The 24488-nt window shown below is 34.7% G+C and overlaps 2 protein-coding genes and 1 non-coding gene across 5 annotated transcripts; 2 read left to right on the plus strand and 1 right to left on the minus strand.

Annotated features, from left to right (window-relative positions):
* Nucleotides 1–9192: 9192 nt before the first annotated feature.
* On the plus strand, nt 9193–17543 carry LOC104105880 (histidine kinase 1). 3 transcript variants are annotated; one of them, XM_009614299.4, is made up of 13 exons: nt 9193–9665; nt 10256–10498; nt 10592–11386; nt 11479–11726; nt 12419–12578; nt 12861–12987; nt 13110–13199; nt 13403–13597; nt 13687–13756; nt 13913–13955; nt 14263–14403; nt 15618–16664; nt 16978–17543. In XM_009614299.4, exons 1-13 carry the CDS (start codon nt 9414–9416, stop codon nt 17191–17193), a joined length of 3627 nt encoding a protein of 1208 aa, XP_009612594.1. In that variant the 5' UTR covers nt 9193–9413; the 3' UTR covers nt 17194–17543. The 3 variants fall into 3 exon arrangements, with proteins under 3 accessions (XP_009612594.1, XP_009612595.1, XP_009612596.1); XM_009614300.4 differs by having other exon boundaries at nt 10595–11386; XM_009614301.4 differs by having other exon boundaries at nt 9533–9665; nt 10312–10498.
* An 849-nt stretch (nt 17544–18392) lies between these two features.
* On the minus strand, nt 18393–18466 carry TRNAI-AAU (transfer RNA isoleucine (anticodon AAU)). Its single transcript has one exon. It is a non-coding gene; the product is annotated as a tRNA-Ile (tRNA).
* Nucleotides 18463–22182, plus strand: LOC104105879 (uncharacterized). Its single transcript, XM_009614298.4, has 3 exons — nt 18463–18599; nt 20173–20286; nt 21780–22182. The coding sequence occupies exons 1-3, from the start codon at nt 18579–18581 to the stop codon at nt 21906–21908; spliced, it is 264 nt and encodes an 87-aa protein (XP_009612593.1). The 5' UTR covers nt 18463–18578; the 3' UTR covers nt 21909–22182.
* Nucleotides 22183–24488: the final 2306 nt, after the last annotated feature.

Here is a 24488-nt window from a genome sequence, read left to right on the forward strand (position 1 = left end):
AACAAAGCGTTGTACCTCATGTCTCCTTCGATTACATAAAACTTAGCTTCTTGGATGGTACCAATGGTGTTCACCAGTAATGTTATCTCACCCTTAGTGGTTTCGCATGCCATGTTGAATCCGTTTAGAACTCGGACTGCAGGCACGATTTGATCTTGCAGACCAAGATGCTCCATGACCCTCGATCAGATGATGTTGGCTGAGCTACCTGGATCAATTAACACACATTTAACTCGAATTTTATTTATGAGTACAGATATTACCAGTGCATCATTGTGGGGATGCACGATCCCTTCCGCGTCCTCGTTGTTGAAGGACAGGGTTCCTTCTGGTATGTAATCTCGAGTTAGTTTCTCCCTCGTGATGGACACTTTGGTGCGTTTCAACATCGGCCCCCGAGGGACATCGACCCCACCAATGATCATGTTAATGACGTGTTGAGGTACTTCTTGTTCGGTTTGTTTGTTAGAATCCCTCTTCCTGAAATGATTCTTGGCTCGGTCACTCAGGAATTCTCGAAGATGCCTGCTGTTGAATTATCAGACTACTTCCTCTCTCAACTGTCGGCAATCCTCCGTTCTATGGCCGTGAGTGCCGTGATATTTACATATCTGGTTAGGATCCCTTTGGGTTGGATCGTATTGTAGAGGTCGAGACCATTTGGTATCTTTGATTCATCCGATAGCTGATACAATGGCGGTGACATCGACATTAAAATTGTATTCTAATAACCTTGGTGATTCTTTGGGCCTGATGGTCCTATCGAAGCTGTTTTTGCTTATGAGTCCCCGATTGCTCTAACCTCTGTCACTTCTTATTTCGTTTCTCATAGCGTTCCGCCCGGACCCTCTGCTTCTTCGGTCTCCATTATACGGCTGGTACCTATCTATGTTTGATCTCGATTCACGATCGATATCTCTCTTGATTCTGTCAATGTTTCTGATGGGATAGACAGACCCTGAAGGGGCCCTGAGTTGATCATCTTCCACTCTGATCTTCGAATGATACCGGTTATGCACGTCGGCCCAAGTAACGTCCGGATATTCAATCAGGTTTTGTTTCAACTGCTGCAAAGCCACCGAGCTTCGAACATTGAGCCCTTGAGTGAAAGCCTGAACGGCCCAATCATCAGAGGCAAGTGGTGGGTCCATTCATTCCATTTGAAACCGGGACACAAACTCTCTGAGCATCTCATTATCCTTCTGTTTTACTTTTAAAAGGTCTGATTTCTTGGTTTCGACCTTGATGGCCCCAGCGTGTGCTTTCACGAAAGAATCTGCAGGCATAGTAAATGAATCAATAGAATTAGGAGGTAAGTTGTGATACCATATCATAGCCCCTTTTGATAGGGTCGCTCCGAACTTCTTCAATAGGACAGAATCGATCTCATCATACTCCAAGTCGTTCCCTTTGATGGAACATATGTAAGAGGTCACATGCTTATTTGGGTCGGTCGTTCCATTATACTTAGCAATCTCGGGCATGAGGAATTTCTTAGGGATCGGCTTCGGAGCCACGCTCGGAGAAAAAGGTTTTTGCACGAACTTCTTGGAATCCAGGCCTTTCAATGTCGGTGGTGCTTTTGGGATCTGATATACCCTGGAATTGTAGGTTTTCACCTTTTTTGTCATTAGCTTCGATTTTTTTCTCCTCTTATTCTATCCGTTTTGTCAGCTCTTCGAGCATTTTTATGATCTCGGGGTTAGCCCCGATTCATGTTCATTCAACCTTCCTGCGACCGGTTCATCCATGCGGATGACTTCCCGAGGTGGATCAGGTTCAACTCTGCTCGGTGCACGGCTTTGGTTCTGTAACTAAGCTATTGCTGCCTGTTGTGCCTGCAACATTTCGAAGATCACCCGTAAACGGATCCCGTCCCCTCCAATATTTTTTGTATTTTGAGTTGCCGATCGGGCTCCACCATAGACGTTATTCTCGGGGTCAGTTGGCAAGTTTGCGTTGATAGCCACATGTGAATTAGCGTCAATTGGGTCTGCGACCAGAATTTCGATGGGATCAGCGGGCGGTACCTCGTTACCGGATGCTATGTTGTTATTTTCACCGTGGTAACCAGACTCGTGGTCAACATGTAGGGGAACTGATTGAGAGTTTGACATTTTGTATTTTAACCTACAATCAGAGACACTTCAAAGAGCAAGCGTAAAGTAGTGTGTATTATGGAGATTTGTATCAAATAACCACTATTATCCTTAGCCCCACGGTGGGCGCCAAACTGTTTACCCATAAAATCCGATAACAATTGAATTTATAAGTGATTTTAAGAATACGTGATCTAACTTGATACAAAACGGTAAATCAAATTGTAATTCAAATAAGCAATGGAAAAGTAAATGCAAACCACACAAGTTGAACAACCTTAACCTTGGAAGGTTGGCCACCCTCGAGCCAGAAGTGCTTTAATCGAGGGCAAACCCATTTCCTAGTCACCGGGCTGAGCGCACCTTTGGTACTTCAATAGGGCCAGAACAACAAGAGAACAATAAGAACTTAAGGAGAATAATAACATATTGCTTTTGGATGCGTGTTACAATGTCCGCTATGAATAATCAAACCTCCCCTTTATATAGTAGAGGAATCTTACTTTAGGTACAAAACTATAAAAGGTAAAAGATCTCTTGATTCGCTGATTGCCGGTTCCTTATTGATTCGTGCTGAGATTCCCGCCGAAATATCCGACCGATCACGGATATTTCGGACTTTTGTTAGTTATCTCAACAATGTTTCTCCGAGCTCGTCCGAGGCTAAGGTCGACACCGGACTTAATGTTCCTCGAAGGCAGGCTTTCCGACCTCGGATTCTAGCTCGATGGAACTCGAGGTCGATCTTTAGTCCTTGGTCGCCACGTTCCAAGCCTAATTATCAAGTTATAGTCGAGCTCAACTTCGACCGTATACATGCGTATCAAGCAATTGTTTTTCACTCAACGCGACTAGATTATGCAATGGGAGTAGGTCGAGTGGATAAATTAGTGTATAGCTTAAAATATCTTAGTCCTCATATAATAGGTACGATGAGAATTGAGCATGACACTTTTTACTACTATTAATATTTCACGACAGATTCTGTGTATGGTAGCGGACTGTAATGCACCAACGGCGCATCTACAAAACACGCAGCCTTCAGCACCATGAGGGGTCTGTTTGGTAGGGTGCATAACATAATACTGAATATAGTGTATTAGTAATGCTGGTATTAGTTATGCTTGCATTAGTTTTGATGGCATTAATTATGCTGACATATTTCTTATCCATTGTTTGGTTTGATGTATTAAAGTATTGCACAATTTCTAAAAGAATTGTTTGTTTACAAAAATACCCTCAAAACCAGTCCATCACTCTATCTTTTTAAAAGAAATATATGTTGGGAAATGTTATTATATGAAAAAGTTTTAAAAAAATTATTTGATTTGTCTACCTATATTGTAGTATAGAACTAAATATTTATTTATAAAAAAAGGAAATATACTAAGTATTTATTTATTTACTTGGGATATAATTTTATTTCTCACTATTTGGATTATTTTAAACTTGCATTAATATAATAGCATATTTTAATCAAGCATAAATTGTGAAGGACAATTTTGTCTTTAACTAAGCTAATGCATTTAACTCATTGCATTCTTAATATCATGATTTTCTATGCATTAGTTATGCATAGGATAATACCAAATAGGGTGTATAACTAATGCTTACATAACTAATACATAAATTCAAAAAATGTACCAAACAAGATATTATTAGTAATGCATATATTATTTTATGTAATGCATCCTACAGAGCGACGTTTTAAAATTCAGAGATGCCCTTTGCCTTTTGCTGGTAGTAATTCCAGAAAAATACACGTGTTATGTCTCCCATATTTTGCAATCTTTCAAATCCATGGCTTGTCTACTTCGAATATTTGGGTTCTTCAAAAGTTTGATTTCTGAGCTGAACCTATATATCTTTTTTAATTCTCTTTGTCTTTGGAATCGGCTTAAATAATGCAAACTTTAGTATCATCAAAGTAGAGGTCCTTCTCCTGATAGGATAAATATGGTCTAAATTGGGTGGATGTGTAGGGTTGGATACCATTTATACCCTTAAGACTATTTAAGAATATTGTACCTTTATGCAATTTCTTAAATATATAGATTTTCTATTCAGGTAACAACATTATGAAGTGTAGTCATGTTGATTCACGCCAATCGTAAAGAGATAACTAATTTAAAATGTATCCAATAGGAAATATGTAATATCCACACTATTTTTAGAGCTATATATTACTATCAAATATGGAATAACGGGAAAAACTTAACATATCTCATGGATAGCTAAATGGTGTAATTGTTAAAATCAGTAAATTTGTTAAGATTCACAGGCACAGGATAAAAATGCGCATTTCAATTAATAGAAGATTAAATGTGCTTAGTCAGATATCATAAGGATCAAAATTAAAATTTATTAATATTTGACTGACTACAAGCGCAAATTTCTCATTATTAAATTAAGCTCTAAATTGATTGCTACTTAATCGAACCTATTGAATAGATTTTACTTTTAAAGTACAATCGAGCTAACCGAGTTGAGATGAATTTTGACTAAATTAAGCGAGGTGAGCTATGACTATAATGATAGCATGTTTGGCTAAGTTTCTAAAATAAGCTTATTTTGAAAAGTATTTTTTTAAAAAGTACTTTTCAAAAAAAAAAATTAGTGAGAAATATTTTTTATTTGGCTAATTAATTTAAAAAATACTTTTAAGCATTTATTAGTGTTTGGTCAAACTTTTAAAAAATATTTATAAGTGTATTTTTTCAAAGGTGTTTCTCAAAATCTGCTTCAACTTCTATTCTAAAACACTTTTTTCCTTCTAAAAACTTGGTCAAACACGTTAACGTTGGAAAGGAAAAAAATATTTTTGGTCACGCTATAAGCCCAGCTGAATCCCAGCTATAATGCAAGCAGTGGGCAGCAAGGGCGGACTTAGCGTATTACCGATAGGTTCATGTTGAATCCATAATTTTTTATGCGGAGTAAAAATTTACATGTAAAAATTTATTAAAATTACAAAAATAGTAGATATGAACTCATAACTTTAAAAATATAACGAGTTCTGTATACGGGTAAAACCGAGCTCGATATTCGATCGAGCTTCCAAACTCCTTGATTATGCCAGGGCCGAAAATATCTGTGATCGGGTGAAGTCGAGCTCAAAGATCGATCTGACGACTAACATCACCAATCAAGATCGGGACATGGTAATTATGATCGAACCTAAAGCACTATCAAAATTAGCCATCAAAACCATCAGATTTACCCTCGAGTTTGCCGAAGGCGTGACCGGTTATGTTTCTAATGGTCTCGAAGAAAGTTTTGCCAACTCATCCGATATGGGTCCGTAATTCTCGCCATTAACCAATCATTATGGCAGAAATCACGGAACGACTCAAAAAGAGAACCAACGGTCAGCAAATCAAGGACTTTTACCTTTTATAGAACAATAAAATAATATCTCAAAGGGTATATCTCCCCTAATATATAAGTGGGACTTGACAATTCATAAAACATAATTGTAACTCATATCAAAAGGTTATATAGTGTTATTTTTATCTTTGTCATAGTTCATTGCACTACAACATCAATAATATCATCAATTATATTATTTCTAGCTCGGGGGAGATTAATTTTACAAGGCTAGATTGCTCAAACTTGCGTAGTTTGTATTTACTTTTTTATCTTTTATTTCCATAATTGATCCGATTTATCACTCTGTATCAAATTATATCACGTATCCTTAAAATCATGTATAAATTTAATTGTTATCCGATTTTTAGGGTAAACAAGTTCAATACTAAAAACTTTAAAAGTTGAACCAATAAGATTTAAATCCTAAATTCGTCTCCAGCGGACAAGCCTATATCATGTTTATATGCAGCGTAAAATTTGAATATTATTGCATGGGAAAGCATTTAAGAGCAATGCCAAATGCGATGTTGCACGTCGACTGTTAAGTCCGCAACACAAAAGAAAAAACAAAAAAAAAAAAAAAAACACGGACTCCAGTTCAACACAGCAAAGCAGTGTAGTCCATATAAGGATCCATAAGAGATAATGTCGGTGTCCCCCATACACTTGGATATTTTGTGACCTCAAAAATCAATAATAAGTCGTCAATGACAACTACATTTTGCCTAGCTATTGCCAGTACAAGGTTTCGATGATGACCGCTGACTAGTCTGTATCTATTCAATGGTAGTTTTCAGCAATGTGAATCACAATATCAAACACCTCTCCCATAAAAATCCAAAAGAGAAAAAGAAAAGAAAATAAAGAAAAGAGCCTCATAGCATGTTTGGCCAATTCGGAGAAATCAATTTATTTTGAGAAGTGATATTTTCAAAAATATTTTTGAAAAAAATATTTTTGGAGAAAACCAGTTTGTGTTTGACTAATCACTCTCAAAAACACTCTTGAACAATAATTTGTATTTGTATTTTTTTAGAAAGTACTTTTAAGTATCAAATTACGAATAAGGACATGCAATAATTAAATATTTTTATTTTATTTATGTAAAATATGAAAATAAAATTTAAAAGTACTTAATTCTTTTAATATAAGTTAAATATATTTAAAATCATTCAACAAATATAAAAAGCATTCACCCTTAAAGTCATTATATATTAGAAAGTTATCCTAAAAATAATAAAAAATATTTATACATTAATATCCTAAGTATTAGGTTTAACAGTTAGTATTTTGGTATATACTATATTTTGTTAAGGGTATTTTTGATAAGAAAAAAAGTCGAAACTGCTTATGCTTCTTCTTTTGAAAAAAAATTATTTTTTTTACTTCTTCCCAAAAGTATTTTTTACCCAAAAATATTTGGCCAAACACCTCAAGTTAGAAAAAAAAAATGCTTTTGAAAAAAAAAAACACTTTTAGTCTGTTAAGAAACTTGGTCAAATAGACTTTTAATAACCAATAGCTACAAAACCTTAGTGTTTTTTTTCAAGTCACATTTGTAAAGTTAATAACAAGCTGCTAATGATAAAAGTAAAAAATTAAAGTTCAAGTGGTGGGTTCAATGATCAAGGATTTCTCCTAAACTCAGAGGTCATGATATGAAACGCCACTGTATTTACCCTTTGCAATCCAGATTGCTACTCCAGAATATTGATTAAAAAGCGAAGGGCAGACCATTTGACTTTTCATTTATGTCCTTGTTTTAAGTGGTACTAACACTTTTAGAAGTCTTTTTCCTCCTTTTTTAATATATAATTTTTTGGGTGAAAGCTCTACCAGTGACCTAAGAGCTATTACTCTTTATGCCCTATTTTAGATTGCACTCTATCCATTTTGGAATACTTCAAAATATTTGGCACGTACTATTGTACTCATAAATTTATTCTATAATCTATTTGACTTTCACAGCTTTCAAACTAAAAATTCAAATCACATTTATTCTGACGTTTAAAATATGATTTAGAGCCCGTTTGGACATAAGAAATTTTTTTCGCTTTTTTCAAAAAAATATTCACCTTTTTTTCGAAATCAACGGTTATTCATAAAATTTTCAATTTTCACTTGAAGATGCATTTTGGAAATTTTCGAAAATTTGAAAAATTCCAAAAAACTGTTTTTCAAAATTTTCACTCAAATCACTCACAAAACTTCAAAAACAACCCAAAATTATATTCATGTCCAAACACAACTCTAAGCTGGCGTTTGGTCAGAGATTTCCAAATTTGTTTTGAAAAATCTGATTTGGGTGAAGTTTGGTTTGAAGATGAAAATGTGTTTGGACATGATTTTTCAAAACATATTTCACTTTTTATTTGAAAAAACATGAAACATGACTTATATCCCACAAGTTCTAAAAACTATCACAAATACCCAATAGTACCATTATCACAAACCATAGTCCTGAACATAAATAAGTTTGGTACAAAATTATTATTTTTATAATGAACTATATAAATCATTAATTACAATAAAATCCGATTAGAGAATTACGGCTCCTAATTAAAAAGTAACTGATATGAGTATTCAGAAAGTCATTTAGCCTACAAATCAGAAGCAAAAGTAAGATGCACAAACGATTGAGCTGATAAGGGAGCATATTCATCAAATATTTAGTTGGTCGTAATAAATGTGGCTTTTTTACAAACTATAAAAGTTCAGGGTAATATTTAAAAAAATTTAAAAATGTAACTGTCATGTTTTGGCCCAAAATCAGCAATTGAGGTGATTTTGGGATTTTGGATTTGAAATTTTGTCAAAATGTGGGCAAAATCTATGGCTAAACATGTGTTTGCCAAAAAAATCTCAAATTTATTTTGGCAAAACTCATGGCCAAACGGGTCCTAAATTTCAAATATCATTTTTACTTGAAAATATTTTTCCCCTTATTTTGAAATTTTACAATTCTTATGTCCAAACGCCCACTTAGTATTTTCTCTAGCGCACTAATCTTCAATTATTTTTTTAATATTTTCTTAAATGCCATTAACACAAAGGAGTATGTAAAATGAGATGAAGGATTATTGAACTTAATAAATTTCCAAGTCATCCAAATATTCCAAAGCACTTCCAAGTCCTCCAACCATGAAAAATCTGATTTTTCGTAGGTTGGATGGAATAGGATGCAAAGGCGTACACAGAATTCTGCACAAGCAATGTCAATCTATTATCACAATATATTTTGTATGGTGATTTGAATCAAGGACTAAAATTTTACTTTTTATTTCAAACTGATATTCACTTTATGTTATTTCAAGAGATCTAGTCTAGTGTACACATACATGTTTTTTTCCCCAAAAAAATTGGTACTTTGTAGGGTGTCGTATAACACCCTTAGTAAAAAAGGAAGTCCGCACCACCAAAGATGTGGTGCAGTGGATAGGGCTGCTCCTTCCCTGGGTATGGAAAAATACTACCTTCGAATGGGGCCATATCCTGTGCGAATCCGGATATAGTCGGGCTCCAATGCGGATACCGGATACCGGATGAGAAACAAAAAAAAAGGTGTCCTCTATTGATGACGTGGGTGGTTGGGTAAAAAAACAAAAAATAATTGAATTATGTAGCCTAATTGAATATTTAGACAATCAACTTAGGTTAGTATAGGAAAAATTGGTGGTATGTGGATGAGGAACCAAGTGAATAATAACACCACACCTCCCAATCACTGTTCATATTTCACAAGCTCATAAAGTGGGAAGCGACAGTGTCACGCTGACATTGATTCACTTGCACCAGAAATTTTATATAATCAACACACACTGCCCCTTCTTTAGTCTCTGTCATTTATGTCTATGGTCTTCAACTTTCTCCTCAAGTTGTTAATTACTGCAAAGTCCTAGTCTTGTGATTATTTCTCCTCTTTACAGTTGAACAAAAAGAATATTAATGGCACATAATAAAGCTTATGGAACTAGTACTAGTCTAAGCTCTGAATCTTCATCACCTCCAATTACACCAAATGGATCATTGCCTGAAAGGGCTCTTTACAAGATGCTTGGTTTTGCTGATATTTCCAAAAGAAACCAATTATCTCCTTCCTTCCATAAGGATGTTGAAGTCGATGAAGAACTTCAGTTCGACAGTAGCATTTGTCAGTCCTCTTACCGTGGTGTTTTCGTTGTTCGTCTTGCTATTATGGTAAATTTTGTTTATTGAAAGCAACTATAGAAATCGTTTCTTTGGGGGAGGTGGGGAGGGGTAAATATGCATAGTTCTTATTACAGTACCAATCAGTTTTGGCTGTTTTTTGTTTTGCTTGCCAACTTTGTTGATTCACCCCCATAGGAGAAAAACTTCTAAACTACAGGCATTAGCAGCCTATTTTATCTTCTTGCTAGTCTACTAGAAACATATTAAATTAAATCCTTTGTTTAATTTTCATCTTGAGCTGTCAATTTATTTCAATATCCCACTTCTAATATTTTACTGGTTTGAAAATTAAAAGGACAGTCCGGTACTGTACTCCGGGGAAGGCCGCACCCCAAGGGTTTGATGTAGACAGCCTGCCCTAATGCAAGAATTAGTGGCGGCTTCCATGGCTCGAATCCGTAACCTATAGTCACACGGATACAACTGTACCGTTGCTCCTAGGCTCCGTGGTTGGAAAATTGAATCTTGATTTTTCATCTTGAGATAGTACAAGTGTTGGTTAGATATATATTGAGCTAAATGAGGTGGAAATATATTCAGATTCTTGATTTGGCCTTTTTCTTTATGGGTGTATGCAGGTCATGCTAGCTATTTTGATTGGAATGCTAACTTTATTAACATGGCATTTTACCAGAGTTTACACAACAAGGTCACTAAACACACTAGCATTTGGTCTTCGTCATGAACTTCTGCAGCGACCAATATTACGAATGTGGAACATTTTGAATTCTACTGTTGAAATAACCACTGCTCAGGTCAAGCTATCAGAGTATGTAATCAGAAAGTATAGCAAACCTGTTGATCAAGCTCAACAAGTAGAGGTTATTTCTTTCTCCTCTTGCTTTCTTACTTTTTGGAAGCAGTGTTCAAGCTTCTCATTATCTAATTCTATTAATTTGATGTTTGCGCCTCAGCAGCTGTACGAATCCATGAAGGATGTAACGTGGGCTCTATTTGCAAGTCGGAAAGCTCTTAATTCCTTAACCATCAACTATAGAAATGGTTTTGTTCAGGCTTTCCACAGAGATCACAGGAGCAACAATACATTCTACATATACTCTGATCTTGCCAATTATTCTATAAGTGGTATATATGATGTTAATTTGTTATCGTCTCGTCAAGGATGGAATGATCAAACTATACACAACAACATCTCGGCAGTTTGGTACCGAGAACCCTTAGATCCCTCGACTGGAGAAAGGAATGGAAAGCGAAGCATAATCCCACCAGATGAGTTGATAAACATTGCTGGAATATCTCAAGTACCAGATGGTGCAGCTTCGTGGCATGTGGCTGTGAGCAAGTACACAGACTCGCCGTTGCTTTCAGCAGCGCTGCCAGTTTGGGATCCATCAAACAAAAGCATAGTTGCTGTTGTTGGAGTTACTACAGCTCTTTATAGTGTAGGTCAATTGATGAAAGAAATTGTTGAATTCCACAGTGGTCACATTTATTTAACCTCTCAGGAGGGATGGTTGCTCGCTACTTCCACGAATTCCCCTCTCTTGATGAATACTACGAAAGGACCAAAGCTAATGATGGCTATTGATTCTGAAGACCCAGTTATACGGTCTGGAGCTGAGTGCTTACAGAAAGAATATGGAAACAGGCTTCCCCCAAGTCAAGAAGTGCACATAGAGAATGCTAAACTTGGGAACCAGCTCTATTATATTGACTCATTTTTCCTGCACTTAAAGAGACTTCCAATGGTAAATTGTTAGCTTAGCACAAGTTCAGTATCATGGTTGGTTAAGTTCGAGGCAAAATTATCAGACGTCTTACTGATCTGCAATCTTTGCAGGTAGGAGTTATCATTATTCCAAGGAAATATATAATGGGGAAGGTAGACGAGAGGGCTATCAAGACTCTAGTAATATTGATCTCAGCATCAATATGCATCCTAATCATTGGATGTGTCTGCATCTTCGTACTGACAAATGGAGTGTCAAAAGAAATGAAACTTAGAGCACAGCTGATAAGCCAGTTTGATGCAAGAAGGAAGGCAGAGGCATCGAGCAATTACAAAAGCCAATTTCTAGCAAACATGAGGTGAATATTCATCAGTCCTTTATTATTATTAGCTTAATATATTTGTACCTGCTGTGGGGGGTTTTAGTGCATTAATAATGGGTTAAATTCTAGCAGATTCAAAAGAGAAATAATTGCACTGTTTATGTTTACACAGCTCATATTAGCAAGTGACGGCCATCTTCTGAAAATAAATTATCTGAAATAAAGCTATCAGACATTTCAGCAGTGTCTATCCTTTGGTCTAATTTTTGCTCGCCATAGTTGTTTTAAAAATTGCATCAGAAAACAGACGAATTCCATGAAAATATGGACTTTTTTTGCAAAATAAATAATGACTGGTAGGCATTATTAGTACCTGAATTGTTACTTGCCAAATTAAGGTTCAACATCTGCACGAAATATTAACCAACACGTGCTCCCTTCAAGTTCAGCAGAATTTGCATTAACATTTTTGCTTGTTCAACGAAGCACGTTTTTTCTGAGCTTTTAGCTTTTTGTTTATATTTCCTTTCTTTTGGACTGCTTTCTACTTTTAACTCGATGATATAGACAATAATTAGCTAAACTTCCACTCTTCTATTCTAGATCTTGCCTTAGGGTCTGATTCATTGTGATCAGTTGAAAGTTTTAGTTTCTTTTAGCTGATATAGACAATAATTAGCTTTTAGCTGTACATTTCTACAGTTACTTCATGCTTTGTTTTTTCACAGTCATGAATTACGAACACCTATGGCTGCAGTTATTGGCTTGCTGGACATCCTTATAAGTGATGGTTATCTTACAAATGAGCAGTATGCAACTATTACTCAGATTCGTAAATGCTCAACCGCTTTGCTTCGGCTTCTGAACAACATTTTGGATCTCAGCAAGGTAAGATGCAAAAGCAAACTAAGGAAATATCAACACGTTTGTGAACACTGATATAGCACATTGACAACTCTTTTGATGATATATTGGAAAGAGTTTACTCTTTGATTGGCTAAAGTTACCTCACTGTTCCTTGGAGAAACTATAGTAGCAATGAAATAGCACGATAGATTTTCATGGACCATTTTGGGTAACGTTGCAGCAGGCTTAAGCTTGTTCTTCAAATAATCGTTTTAAATTAGACCTGAGAAAAATTATATACATCATCTTATACTTTTTGTACAGGTAGAATCTGGAAAACTGGTGTTGGAAGAAACAGAATTTGACTTGGCTAAAGAACTTGAAGGACTTGTTGATATGTTCTCTGTCCAGTGCATTAATCACAATGTTGAGACAGTTCTAGATATCTCCGGTAGAGCCTTTGTTCTCCGTACAACTGTAGAAAATGCAAAAGAATTATGATTAAGAGTTGAATTTGAGACTCTTCGCATTGTTTTCTAAAGGCATATTGTGTTTTCATATTTCTATCCGCAGATGATATGCCAAAATTAGTTAAAGGAGACTCTGCCAGAGTTGTTCAAATTTTCGCAAATCTAATTAGCAATTCTCTCAAGTTTACTACCTGTAAGTGCACCTTTTTAATACATACATTTGCAAGTTCTTTCATTTGTCCTCATAATTGGTAAAGCCCTTACAAGAATAAAATAGCGTGATTCTACCGACCCTATACCACCTCTGATAAAATGAAGAGATTAGGGTCTTGATAAATAAAATTTTCTTGATGGACAAGTGCATTTGGTGATTTTACAACTTGAAATACCTTACAGCGGGCTACATCATTCTTCGGGGATGGTGCGAGAGTGCAAACACTTTTTCTCGCACAGGGAATTTTCCACTTAATCAGAAAGACTCTTGGTCTGCTCCTAAAGTAAAGTTGAAGAGACAAGAAAGCCAGGGAAAGAAATTGTCCAAGAAAGATAACAAAATGATCTTGTGGTTTGAAGTTGAGGACTCTGGTTGTGGTATGAAATAACCATTTAAACTTATTTCCCCACTTGCTGCTACTGCATATTAACTCTCTCTCTGGATATTTTCCTTTTTGTTGCTCTAGGAATTGATCCAAGTAAATGGGAATCTGTATTTGAAAGTTTTGAGCAAGCTGATCCTTCAACAACTCGCTTGTAAGCAGTTTTCACATCAATTTCATCTATTGGGTAAACTTTGTTAGTTAGTTAGCAGTATGCATGTATGACTGAATGAATTTACTTCCTGCACACCTTAAAGCTATTTAATACCTAACTAAATATATTTCATTGTTTGATTACTTTCATACTCAGGCATGGTGGCACTGGCCTTGGACTATGCATTGTACGTACCCTGGTGAGTTCAACTTTTTCCTGTTTCAAATAAATAAGTTTCAGGAATTTGAGACTTCGAATTCGCAAGAAAAAATGTTTCAAATTGGATTTGGCTTGAAAAAGAGTTCAAGTTCTATCTTTATGATTTTCTGGACTTGATGACGTCTTAAGCTCCTTACAAGCCAATAGATGGCATAAACAACTCTCAAACCAAAATTCCACACTGTTCATCATTTCTAAAAAGGTTCCCCTTGGAATAGGCTTTAAGCATACAAGTGAAGAATATTGACTGCCTTGCCAGTTTCTAATGATGATAGGATGATATGCAGGTTAACAAAATGGGTGGAGGGATTAAAGTTGTAAAGAAAAATGGACCAGGGACAGTGATGCAACTATACCTTCAACTAAACTGTCCTGCAGAAGTTACTGGACACCACTGCCAGTTCAATTTTGAAGAACATAAACTGAGGGTAAGTAAAACTACGAAATGATGTGTCTGTAGTGCTGCACCTACGCAATGATGTATTTGTCGGAATACACAGAGCATGACCAAACCAGCTTAGGCTAACTTATCTAATTACTTATGTCATATACATCTGCGTTAGTTAGTTGCATTCTCTGTGGACTTGATCATCTTTAATCCTGTATATACTGGTTTTACTGCACGTCCATCATAGCATTCAAATTTCTAAGACACCTAGGCCCAGTATTTACACACATGTAACATTGTTGGTCTTCTGATTATTCTAAAAAGTCGCACCTTACTTTGCTAGCCTGCAAAACTCCTCCATTTCAGTCATCCTATTTGAATTCTATGTATTACATCTTCATCTATCATACTGTTCTTCTAATGACTGAACCTAGATATCTAAATTGCCTTCATTTTAAGCACACAATCTCGTCTAATCTCAGTTCACCTCCATTGTTATGGGACTAAACTTGCAGCAGATATATTCTGTCTTACTTCTGCTTATCCTAGAACTTTTCCGCTCTACATTTGTGTTCCATATTCCAACTTTTGGTTGAATACTTTGCTAGTTTTGTCAATTAAAACAGTATTATATGCAATAGCATGTACATTTTAATCTCAGCATGTATGGTAGTGGTCAGTTCATCCATAAATATGTAACAAGTATAGACTCAAGGAAGATCATCGGCATAAATTCACGGTTATGGGAAGCTCTTTCGTATCTCCACTCCTGTCTCACCCTTGTGATCGCTCCCTCATACAATTCTTTGTGGCAAATGTATAATTGATACGGATTCTTCCCTTTGCAAGCACCCATCAAAGTACTTTTTTGGCACTTTATCATGTGATATCCCTACTTCATTATCTTATCATGATCCATCTCCAACTAGCCCTTACAGTCCCCAGCACCCTCATTAAGAATGGTTAAATTACTTTGAACTTTTGAAAACCCTCATGTACCTTGAGTTCAAATGATTACTCCCTCTGTTTGAAATTAGATGACACACTTTCCTATTAGTCCGTTCCAAAAAGAATGACACATTTCTACAATTGGAAATAATTCAACTTTAAACTCTTCATTTTACCAATTTTACCGTTAATGAGAAGCTTTTATAATTAAAATTCGTGCCGAGTCAAACTACCTTATCTAAATTGAAACGGAGGGAGTATAAGATTGTGAAAGTTGCAATTGTACATAATGGAACTTGAATGCAGGTGTTGCTTGCACTCAATGGCAGAATGAGTAGAGAAATAATGTCCCAGTGGTTAGAGAGAAATGGGGTGCATACTTGCGGAGCATCTGATTGGAATGAGCTCACTCAAATTCTTCAGGGGATTTCTATTTCCAAAAGCCATTTGCAACCTTGTGAATGTTTAGAACCTGAAGATTTGAGCATTCAAGATCCTAGTGCCCCATCACTTCTTGTCATAGTTGTAGACATTGGCATACTTGACTTGAGCACAAATATATGGAAGGAGCAGCTAAATTTTCTTGATAAATACTACGGCAGAGCAAAGTTTGCATGGATTCTTTACCATGATACCCCCAGTACCATTAAGATGGAACTGCGAAGGAGACACCTAGTTATGGTCAATAGACCACTATATAAAGGGAAAATGATTCAGATTTTGGAAGCTATTATAAAAGAAAAAAATCTTGAGCTGCATTCTTTTGACAGTGCAACAGTAGAAGGAGATTTGCATGATTGTCTTGAAATTGATCCTAACCACTCTGACATTGCCTGCTCAGATGATTCTGACAAGTCAGATAACGGAAATGAAAAATGTGCAAGTGCCTTCCTTTCTGAAAAAAATAGGGAAGAAAATTTTGCCAAAGCCTCTCTCTCACATTTTGGGACATTAAATAACTACTATATTGACTTCAATGAAGAAAACACTTCGGACATGAATGATCTTGGACAAATGAGGAATAGAGAACGTCATTTGACAAGCACTGCCACCAAAGAGGTCACTAATGCCTGCTCAGATAAGATGGCAGACCAGAAATCTCTAGCTGATCTACGTATACTGCTTGCTGAAGATACTCCAGTGCTGCAAAGAGTAGCTAGAATAATGCTGGAAAAATTGGGAGCTAAAGTGGTTGTTGTAGGAGATGGACTGCAGGCAGTGGATGCACTAAAACCCATGTCTAGTTCTGATGAATGTAGAAATGAATCTCTTCAGGAAGAAGGCAGTTCAATTACCCCCCAAGCTGAAAGCGCTGATTCCCTTCCTTATGACTTGATCCTCATGGATTGTCAAGTAAGTCGTTCACGACTTTTACATAATAATCCCTCCTTTTCATCTTATACAACAATATTTGATTGGCCACGGATTTCAATAAAGAAATAAAGACTTTTTGCATGTGCCAAAAGTACTCTTAGAATTTAGAACTTGTGGTTCTGAACATGCCATGCCATGATATTTCTATAGCTATAAGAGCATGTCGTTAAGGGTAAATTAGGAAGTTTATAGTTAAAAGAGATACTAAATATAGAAATGTGTTATTGCGTGTATAATTCTAATTCTCTCCGGATGATTATTCTAAGAGTTTTAGAAACATTTCTGCTAACAGATGCCGAAGATGGATGGTTATGAAGCAACAAAGGCAATTAGAAGAGCGGAGATGGGGACAGGAACACACATACCCATTGTTGCACTGACAGCTCATGCAATGTCATCAGATGAAGCAAAATGCTTACAGGTTGGTATGGATGCTTATTTGACCAAGCCCATCGACAGAAAGTTGATGGTTTCCACCATTCTTTCCTTGACCAACAGAAAATCCTAACCGTCATACCTCTCCAAAAACAGTAGAAACAAATAAAAATGGAAGGGCTCGTGAGCTTGAGCAGAGTTTTGATTAGCAAAAGTTTTGCAATCTGTACAGGAAATGTTCTAACTTTGTATCTGTTCTATAGCTAATGCAGAAGTTCTAATTAATAAGTGTCTACAACACTGCACGCGCTGCCTTTTTATTTTTATTTTTATAGTTAGCTTAAGCAGAGTGTTGATTAGCAAAAGATATTAGCAATCTGTACAGGAGATGTATGTATTGTTGTAAAAAAATATATTGGTTATGGAGAGTAATAATATTTAGCTTGAGGCGTGTCAAAGACACTGTCCTTAATATTTCGCTCACACCGTGATGAATAAAATTAGGTATATCCCTTAGGATTCGACAAGCTCTTCCAGTATAAATTAGGAGTATAAACAACAAAGATTAATCAAAAGAAAATCCACCACAATAAAAAAAAAAATATGAGAAGAAAGTTTTTCCTTTTTTCACTCTTCACTAAAATGAACACAAGGCTATATATATATATAGTTCAAAATAGAATACATCTGATAACTAAGAGAAGCAAACTTTATCATTAGTAAATCCATGAAAATATCAATAATATTAAGACTAGTAAATAGTCAGTTACATTTGTCAAATAACGTTCAACAATTAAAGTATGCAATAGCCAAATTCATTTGGTCAAAGTTGAATTCAAAACTTTTCAACTTACAAATATTAAAAATATATTCCAACTGATTAGTATATTAAAGACCCATTAATATAATATTAAAAGAATGAACCTAGCCATCAATTTGAATATATTTTTTTGAGTTATCAAAATTATTTATATAACATGTATCACATTGAACACTAATTATGTATTTGTTATAGTTTATGCAAAAGTTTGTAATAAGCGTCTTCAATATTACTGCTGGTTTTTTCTTATTTTTTTCCCAACTTTAATTTTTGTGTCTTTGTTTCTGTTACGAAAATTAACTTCTAATTTCTGAACAATCTTTGACGTGCAAATTATTAAACCAGGGAAAAAATTTATTTAAACAAAGAAGTTAAAAATATGTATGTGTTAAAAAAAAGCAATAAGATAACTTTATTGTCGCAAGGATATATAAAAAACAAAAAAGGAGCAAGAAGACAGTGTATGTGTTAAAAAAAAAAAAAAAAAAAAAAAAAAAGCAAAAAGCAAACGTTGGCCCATGCAGGTCTCGAACCTGCGACCTTCGCGTTATTAGCACGACGCTCTAACCAACTGAGCTAATGGGCCATTGGTGATTCTCTAGAAATATACTTATAAAAACAAATATACTCAATATTAAAATTGACGTTAATTTAGGATTTGAGGGAGAAGCAGGAGGAAGAAAACCCATATTTCAGGCATGATGAAGGACGATTACGAGGTACCAACCTTTCTGCTTTCTGCCGTTTTCCTGTTAACTGTTTCATCTATATTGAGTCTGATATCCTTTTGCTATGTAACACTAGGTATTTTGATTTGATTCTCGATTGCGGCTTTAAACCTTCTGCTTTTGGTTTTTATAGAGACTCGACATTGTTTGTGTTTTTTGAAGCTTTAACTGGAGCTTCTTATTACCCCTTTTGTGTTTTGCTTTCAAGTTTATTAAAAAATTTAGTCCTTATCTCGGATGCAGTTGAACAATTCTAACTGTAATTTTTTTTTTTTTTTTTGGAAGAAGTGATGCCATATAAGATGACAATAAAGTTGGTTTGTTTGTCGATTGGAACCAGTAGTTCCAAACATAACTTACCCATAAGCATGGAAGAAACTATCTTGAGCCTTGGATCTTGGAATACTGATTCACTAGGTAGGGGTAACGTTTGTGTACATAGTACCCTTAGTATGGGAGTATACTGGGTATGTTGTTGTTGTTGGATCTCGAAATCCTGTGGCCTTAGTAGCATTTGAGTCTAGAATGATTATCAAAATTGGGTTAAAAAGAATATATCAAAATTAGGTAATTTTCAAAAGTGGGTTTTTTAATAACGATGGTATTTGATATAGGTACCAGGTAACACTGCCAACCAAAGCTTAGGCTAATGGGAAGAAGTGTTTCGAGCAAGTAGTGACTTTGATTTCTAGATTCTAGCTTTGCCTTATCTGGTCATAGATCACCTCCTTAAAGGCAATTGCATGCTTTGCAATAGGTGAAGGCTTTAGGAGGCAAATCCTCCCTTAATCTTTCTTTAAAAAAGCTAACAAAAAGAAAAGGAGATTTATTTCCTCAGATTGAAACTATGACTAGTTCAAATTGGTGAACTGCCTAGCTAAAGAAAGGAACCGGTAATCAACTTGAAAAAGGATAATCAAGATTTACATCTTTTGGCAGTAATAAAATTCTGTATAGGAAAATTTGATTGTTAATAGTTGAAAGTGGAAATACCCACTAAGTGAGAGAGTTTTCTTCACCTCTCTAAGGATTGATGGAAGTGTTTGACTGCAAAATAAGCGTCTTGTATAATATAGGCATAATTTTTTTTATAGTTTTTGCTGTAGCCATGAAGTTTTTTGTATTGAGTGACATTAGCAGACCATGTTATTGTGTATGTTCTCTATTTTTTGGTATACGGTTTGTATACAGGAGTTTTTCCCACGTGATTAAATTATTTACCTTAAGAAACAATTCTCCTTGGGATTGGTTTGATGATTATTGTTTTGTTAAGCATCTGTAGTCATGGGTTTTGGGTTTTTGATACATGTATTAGGGACGCCGCTGGTGCATAAATAATTGACATAACCCCTGTAAGATGGAAATAAGCATGGCTAGAAGCTTGGCCATGTATATAAGATTTTATCGCTGACTTTAGTTATCTGAAAATATTTTCCTTATTTTAGGAGTGACCACTGCTTGCTGAAAAGTTTGTGTTTGGTTACCATGCAATGTGCATGAGGATCCTTTGCAAATTTCATCTCTATATTGTGCTATTAGCTTTAACTCTCATATAAAATTCCAGGTTGAAGAAAAGAAGCAAGCTGCTGCAGATGTCTTGTTTCAATATTCAAATTTTGTGATGGCCTGTATTGGTAATCAAGTTCGACCTTGTGACTTGAGACTGCATTTGATGAAGGTAAGGTGCATTAATGAATTTTTTTGTTGTATCAGTGTCACATGGGAACAATCTCATGAGTACAATGTGTGATAACCACTCAAATTTGAGGATCTCAGCCATTTCAACCAAATAATGACTCATAGTTGACAAATTTCTAACAGCATGTAAAAGCACAGCAGCCATTAGGGACAAGTGAAAGAACTATTTGTTTTCTGCTTCCGCTTTTTTCCCAACTCTCTTTTCTTTTGCCATTTCTTTACTCCTTGTCCTCATCACTGCACCAAATCTGGATGTGGTCCCATCTTGTCCTTACTTGTTGTTCTCCTTATAGTATTCTACTGTAAGTTGCCATATTTTTCTTAATGAAAACTGCTGCATTGTTTTGAAAAGAAAAAAAAAAAAGACTGCTGCATGTAACCCTGTGCAACAGTTTCATTCCGACTTTGAGCATGAAACTGAACAGAAGGTAAAAATCTAAGGTTATTGTTACATAATCTTCATTTGTTATGTGATCCAAGTTCAGTAAGAACATTTTATTTTTTTTGGATAAGATAAAGATTTTATTGAATGGTGCCAAGATGGTACAGAAAAAGAACAGAACAACAAGGAAACAGAAATCAGCCTACTGTTCTTTCCGGATCCCATCAGTAAGAACAGTTTGATAGGTCTAATTAGCGGTGCATCCTAAATATGCTCCTTCATCTGGGGTTTCTAATGCATGATGTAACTTCATCTTCTATGTTGCAACTTTATGTCGCAGTGAAACTTCAAACTGTGCTTTGCCAAATAAGAAATTGTTGAACTAACTGGAAGCAGCTACAGCTACTGATACCATATTAAACTAAGCACGACTCAAGGCCTCCTCTAAGAGCGAGGCATTGTACTGTGTCCGTAACGATTGAACTGATGCATTTACCTTTTTCTTCTTATAACCCCTAAAATGAAATAAGTTCAGAGGAAAATGATTCTTACATTCTTATATGTTGTGATGCTTCATAAGAGCACAGATACCTGCATTTAAGATTAAAATAGTGACGTCATTGCATTTTGAAGAGGAAAGATAACATTCTGCGCCTGGTATTTTGTGTCTAAAGGAATCATAGCAATACTCTATGTCCAAGGCCTGTACTTCCAGCAGCATCTAGATTTGTTTCCAAGGGTCTTTCGGAAACAGCCTCTCTACCTCCATAAGGTAGGGTTAAGGTCTGCGTACACTTTACCCTCCTAGTTGTGGGATTTCACTGGGTTGGTTGTTGTTGTATCTGGATTTGATTTAGCTAGAGTTGTTGATTTGCTCAAATATTTGCACAACTTCTCAAACATTGATGTTAATACCGTATAATTGTTTGCTTTTTGATGTTCACTGGGAAATCAGTCATCTCAATTCTTACAGTGGTTGGTAATACTATGTATTCTTAAAGAAATGGAACAAAGAATTCAAAATGAGATCATTTCTCCTAGTCATTGAATTGTGTAGATAAGAACTGTTACTCCTTTTAATTCTTTTCCAGGAAGTTTCAGGATTGCCAACTTCTTTGAAGCGGGAAACACGTCCAGCACCTTCTCCTGATATAATGGGAGAATCCTCAAGCTCAGGTATCTCAAGACTGGATAAAGCAGACAGTTTTCGAGGCCCTTAGATTTGGAAATTGCAACATTCTCTTTGTTTTCTAGTTTGCTTTGTGTAAAATACAAGTATCATCAGTTGACGTACTCTTTGAAGCATGTAGGATCTTTGTTCATTTTATTCTCAGTAGTATCAGTGTCTTCAGTAAAGCTATCTCTGTCGCATACATGTTTATTATGACAATTATTTCTTCCATCATGACATAAGTATGCATTTATTGTTGTATTGGCTTAAAACCTTAAACTATGTCTAGAGTTGACTATAATATAATTTTTTGATTATCCTCATCCCTAAGATCATAATTTGTTCAAGTTTCTTCCGATTATCCTTTATCAATAAAAGCATCATGATAAAGGAGAAATGATCATAGATATAGGGTGTGTTTGGTAGTAAGGAAAATGTTTTCCTGGGAAATGAGTGGTTTTATCACTTATTTTCCCTTGTTTGGTTGGTGAGTGAAAAACTTTTTCCGGAAAATATTTTTCAGTGTTTGGTTAGAGAGTAAAATATCTTTAGTAAAATAATTTTTTATGCTACTCTCCTCAACCCACCTTCTTCAAAATCCTCATGTTTCCTACCCCCCCCCCCCCTCCCTCCACCCCCGGACTCAATTTTCTTCAATAATTTACAAGAACTCAAAGGAACTAATGTCTATTTTACTTTTTCACACGAGAACAATGTTGAAATTTGAGCTCGATAGCTAAAAAGGAAATACTTTATTTTGTTGAAAAAGAATGTATCCTTTCTACAATATGAAAAGAAATTACTTTTTTTATATCATGAAAAGAAAATACTCAGTTTGTTGAAATGAAAGAAAATACTTTTTCTACATCATGAAAAGAAAGTATCTCGTTTTATTAAAATGAAAGAAAATATTTTTTCTACATTATGAAAAGAAAGTACTCTTTTTGTTGAAATGAAAGAAAATACTTTTTACTACGTCATTTTGTTGAAATGAAAGAAAATATTTTTTCTACATCATAAAAGGAAAGTACTTTTTTTTGTTAAAATAAAAAAATTATTTTTTTATATCATAAAAAGAAAGTAATATTAATAATATTTCTATTTAGGGTGGACGTGGAGGTTGGTTTGTGGGGTTTGGGTAATAGATGGGGAAAGTTGAAAAAGAATTATGGAGTTACGTCTTGGACTTTAGCTCTTTCAGATTGAGCGCATAGTGTTTTAAACTGAGCAAGTGTAGGGTGGTGGGATTTAGGCAGGCCCTCGCAGTCTTTAACCCAAGGAAGTTTACGCCTTTAGGTCATGTTTACTTTTTATTTTAAGCAGGTGATCTATCTTATTTTTAATCACAAATGTCATATCTCTAGGAGGTTTGCTATTTTATTTTATTTTATTTTTATTTTATATGTAGATATTCTTTGAGTGACCTGATAGTTAAAAGTTATTTACATTGCCGATACATATAACTTAAATTCCATGTGCAAGCAAAACTTAAAACTTTTATAAATATACTAGTCTTAGGGTACGCGAGTTACACGTGTATCCCGTCTTAATAAGTACACAATTTTAAAAATTACGTCAATATTATATTAACGAATAGTCTTTGAGCTATAAAATAGTTACATAAAAAAAAAAGTAAGTTCTTCAAAATGATTCTCGATCATATTTAGCTAACTCAATAAAGAAAAATGATGACACTAAAAAGTCCTCAATTATCTTGGTCTATATATTCAACTAAAAATTTATTTTATCTTTATATTTCATTATTATTTTTCAAGTTTTCATATTTTTTTTAGCAAGAACACATAAACTCTTGAAGATTTAAGAGTTTTTTCTAATATTTTTTGAATGATATATAATCTTAAGTTCATGACACAGACAATGTCAACTAATTAACAAAATGTTATCTCTAGAGCAAATTTCTTTTTGTTTGGTATTAGGAAAGCTAACAAAAAATAGAGGAATGACAAAAAAAAATTTAAATAAATATAAAATATTAGCTTCTTTTATAGAAGTTTTTAACTCCTTTTTCTACAAAAAAATTAGTTTTAAAATTCTAATTTAACAATGACTTACAAACAAAATAGGTAGATGAAATTAGTGACCACCCAAAAAACTAAAAGAAAGTGTTCATGGAAAATAAAAATTGGGATATTAACCGTTTTTTTTACACTCCTTAATTTTGATATTAAAGAATAAGTTTCCTACTTATTATCTATTCTTTTTTTCCTTTTTAACCTACAAAATTTGACTTTTCTAATAGGGACATTAATTAATGAGTTTTCTACTTATTGTCTTGTTCTTTTTTCTTTATAAACTACGAAATTTTTGACTTTCGTAGTTATTGTCTTATCTTTTAGCTTTTTTCCTTCGAAAATATTGACTTTCCCTGCAAGCTATCAAAGGACCGACTTTTACCTTCTCTGTCATTAGGGATATTAATTAAGAAGAAATTTCCTACTTTCTTTTCTTTTATTCTTCCTTTTTTATCTTACGGCAATTCTTTTCAAGAAGATATTTTATTTGTATTGACAATTTTATCCAACATATAATACAGTTAATAATAAATATTATATGAACTAATTAAATGATTACAGTGATATTATAGAAAATAACCATTTTTTCAAGAGTA

The sequence above is a fragment of the Nicotiana tomentosiformis genome, chromosome 2 (genome assembly GCF_000390325.3).
Source record: "Nicotiana tomentosiformis chromosome 2, ASM39032v3, whole genome shotgun sequence".
Classification (NCBI taxonomy): Eukaryota; Viridiplantae; Streptophyta; class Magnoliopsida; order Solanales; family Solanaceae; genus Nicotiana; species Nicotiana tomentosiformis.

Coding starts and splice junctions, on each gene's coding strand:
- LOC104105879 (XM_009614298.4), top strand. CDS start 18,579: ATGATGAAGGACGATTACGAG. Junction 18,600..20,172: donor TGATGAAGGACGATTACGAG/GTACCAACCTTT, acceptor ATAAAATTCCAG/GTTGAAGAAAAGAAGCAAGC. Junction 20,287..21,779: donor TGAGACTGCATTTGATGAAG/GTAAGGTGCATT, acceptor ATTCTTTTCCAG/GAAGTTTCAGGATTGCCAAC.
- LOC104105880 (XM_009614299.4), top strand. CDS start 9,414: ATGGCACATAATAAAGCTTATGGAACTAGTACTAGTCTAAGCTCTGAA. Junction 9,666..10,255: donor TTGTTCGTCTTGCTATTATG/GTAAATTTTGTT, acceptor GGGTGTATGCAG/GTCATGCTAGCTATTTTGAT. Junction 10,499..10,591: donor ATCAAGCTCAACAAGTAGAG/GTTATTTCTTTC, acceptor TTTGCGCCTCAG/CAGCTGTACGAATCCATGAA.